We start from the raw sequence: 2,327 nt of genomic DNA on the forward strand, positions 1-2,327 counted from the left end.
GCCCACGGGGCTGCAACCCGCGCGCTCCGTGGGCCGCGAAAGGCCGCGCACTGCCGCGGGCCCGGCCGCCTCGGAGCGGGGCCCGGGCCTGGCAACGCGGCGGGGAGGCCTCGGGGCCCCGCCGCCCTCCGCGGCCTCGGCGGCCGGGGAAGGAGCCGGCGGCTCCCGCTGGCCCGCACGGGCCGCCCGGCGCTTCCCGGGGCCGGCCCGCGCAGCCCCCAGAGCCGCTCCGAGCCCGCGCGGCGAAATGAGACGATGTGGAAGGAGAGGAAGGGTTTTTATTGGAGACTTTACAACGCTAGAGAGTACAGCAAAAGTGCTAGTTCACGCTAGGAAAGTTGGTCCCAAAATGGTAACTACGCCACAGCATCATCTATCAGCGTACACAAACAGCTAGGAAATCGCTGGGAACTGGCCCCCGTCTTACAGACGCTTTCTTTGCTTTCACATTTATCTACTTAAAATTGGAGGATCAAAACGTTTTAAGGAAAAGGTCAAGCATTTAAAAGCAGAATCTACCAGAAAATCCATTTTGGGCCAGGTTTGGGGTCAAAAATACGAAGATATTTTAAGTTTCATTATTAATATGCGCATGGAAAAAAATATTCCAATTTTATAGGAAACTACTTCTTTTTTATAACATCAAAATATTTTTTTCACTTGTATAAAATTACTTTTAAGGCCTCACGGTTTACTTTAAAAAATATTATCTAGCGCGGGCGGGCGGGCCGCTGCGCGGGGCCCCGCGGCTCGGCCGCTGCCGCGCTCCGCAGCGCTGCCCGTGGGAAAGGGCTGGGAAGAAGCGCAGCGCTCTGCGACCGAGCAGGGAGCGGGGGAGAAGGAGAGAAGGAGAAAAGGAGGAGGAGGAGAAGGAGGAGGAGAGCGGCCCGGCCGAGCGCGCTCCGCTCGCCCCGCTTTCAGGCCGCGGCCGGCGGAGGAACCGCGAGGCTCCAGCGCCTCCCCGAGCTGCGTGCTCGGCTCTCCCGCCTCCCCCTCGAAGCCGCCACGGACAAACAGACGAACCGACGGGGCCTCCGTGCTGGCTACAGACAGACAGACAGACACACACACACGGAGAGGCGGGCGGGCGGCCCGGCCGGGAGCTCCCCGCGCTCACGCCGCCCGCAGCCCCGCGCCGCGAAGGGGCAGCGGCGGCAAGAGGAGGACGAGGAGGAGGAAGGCCGGGCGGGCGGCTAGATGTCTATGCGGGAGTGCAGCGCGCCGTGCTTGCCGTCGTGCTCCCAGTAGGAACAGTGCATCATGGAGAGCTCGGCGGGCTGGCGGGCGCACGCGAACTGCAGGCCGGCGCCGTTGGCGGCGTTGGCGGCGGGCGGCGCGGGGCTGGCGGGGCTCAGCTGCTGCGCGGGGTGCCCGTGGTGGTGGTGGTGGCCCATGCCGTTGTAGGAGTTCACCATGCCGGGCAGCGCCATGCTCTGCACGCGCGAGTAGGGGCCGTACGAGGCCGGGCCCGAGAGTCCTTTCACATTGACGGGGCTCACGTTGCCGCCTGACATCTGGCAGGAGGCGTAGGGCATGGGCGCGGGCGGCTGCGCCAGCGGCCACGAGTTGTTCATGAACGTGGACTGCAGGTACTTGGGCGGGGAGAGGTAGCCGTAGCTGTCGGGGCCGAAGAGGGTCTTGCCGGGCTGGAAGTGGCTGGGCGGCGGGCGGAAGGGCCGCTTCATGCGCCGCCGCCGCCGGTAGTTGCCCTTCTCGAACATGTCCTCGCAGGCCGGGTCCAGCGTCCAGTAGTTGCCCTTGCGCTCGCCGCCGCCCTCGCGGGGCACCTTGATGAAGCACTCGTTGAGGCTGAGGTTGTGGCGGATGCTGTTCTGCCAGCCCTTCTTGTTCTTCTCGTAGAAGGGGAACTTGCTGATGATGTACTGGTAGATCCCGGAGAGCGTGAGCCGCTTCTCGGCGCTCTCGCGGATGGCCATGGCGATGAGGGCCACGTACGAGTAGGGTGGCTTCTGCGACGGGTCCGGCTTCTCGGGGCCCTTGTCGCCGCTCAGCTCCTCCTTGCCCCGCTCGGGCTCCTTGCTGCCGCCGCTGTCATGGGCCAGCAGCGCCACCGTGTCCTCCTCGGCGTCCCCGTAGCTGCTCATCATGGTGCCCCGCGCCCGGGAACGGGGCCGGGGCAGGAGCCGGGCCGGGAGCCGGGGCCGGGAGCGGACTCGGGGGCGCCGGTGGCGGCGTCCCTGCCCCGCGGGCTGCGCTCGCCTCTGCCGCGGCGCCCGGGCTCTTTTCTCATTTGTACGGGCCGGGCCGAGTTCCGCTTTCGTCAGGAGCCCGCTCCCCTATCGCGGCCGAGCCGCTGGGCACGGCCG

The 2,327-nt window shown here is 66.2% G+C and overlaps 1 protein-coding gene across 1 annotated transcript; it reads right to left on the reverse strand.

Annotated features, from left to right (window-relative positions):
- Window positions 1-978: 978 nt before the first annotated feature.
- Window positions 979-2,109, reverse strand: FOXL2 (forkhead box L2). Its single transcript, XM_026040113.1, has one exon. It carries the CDS (start codon window positions 2,106-2,108, stop codon window positions 1,194-1,196), a length of 915 nt encoding a protein of 304 aa, XP_025895898.1. The 5' UTR covers window position 2,109; the 3' UTR covers window positions 979-1,193.
- Window positions 2,110-2,327: the final 218 nt, after the last annotated feature.

The sequence above is a fragment of the Nothoprocta perdicaria genome, unplaced genomic scaffold, assembly GCF_003342845.1.
Source record: "Nothoprocta perdicaria isolate Ctin4 unplaced genomic scaffold, notPer1 scaffold_25, whole genome shotgun sequence".
Lineage (NCBI taxonomy): Eukaryota > Metazoa > Chordata > Aves > Tinamiformes > Tinamidae > Nothoprocta > Nothoprocta perdicaria.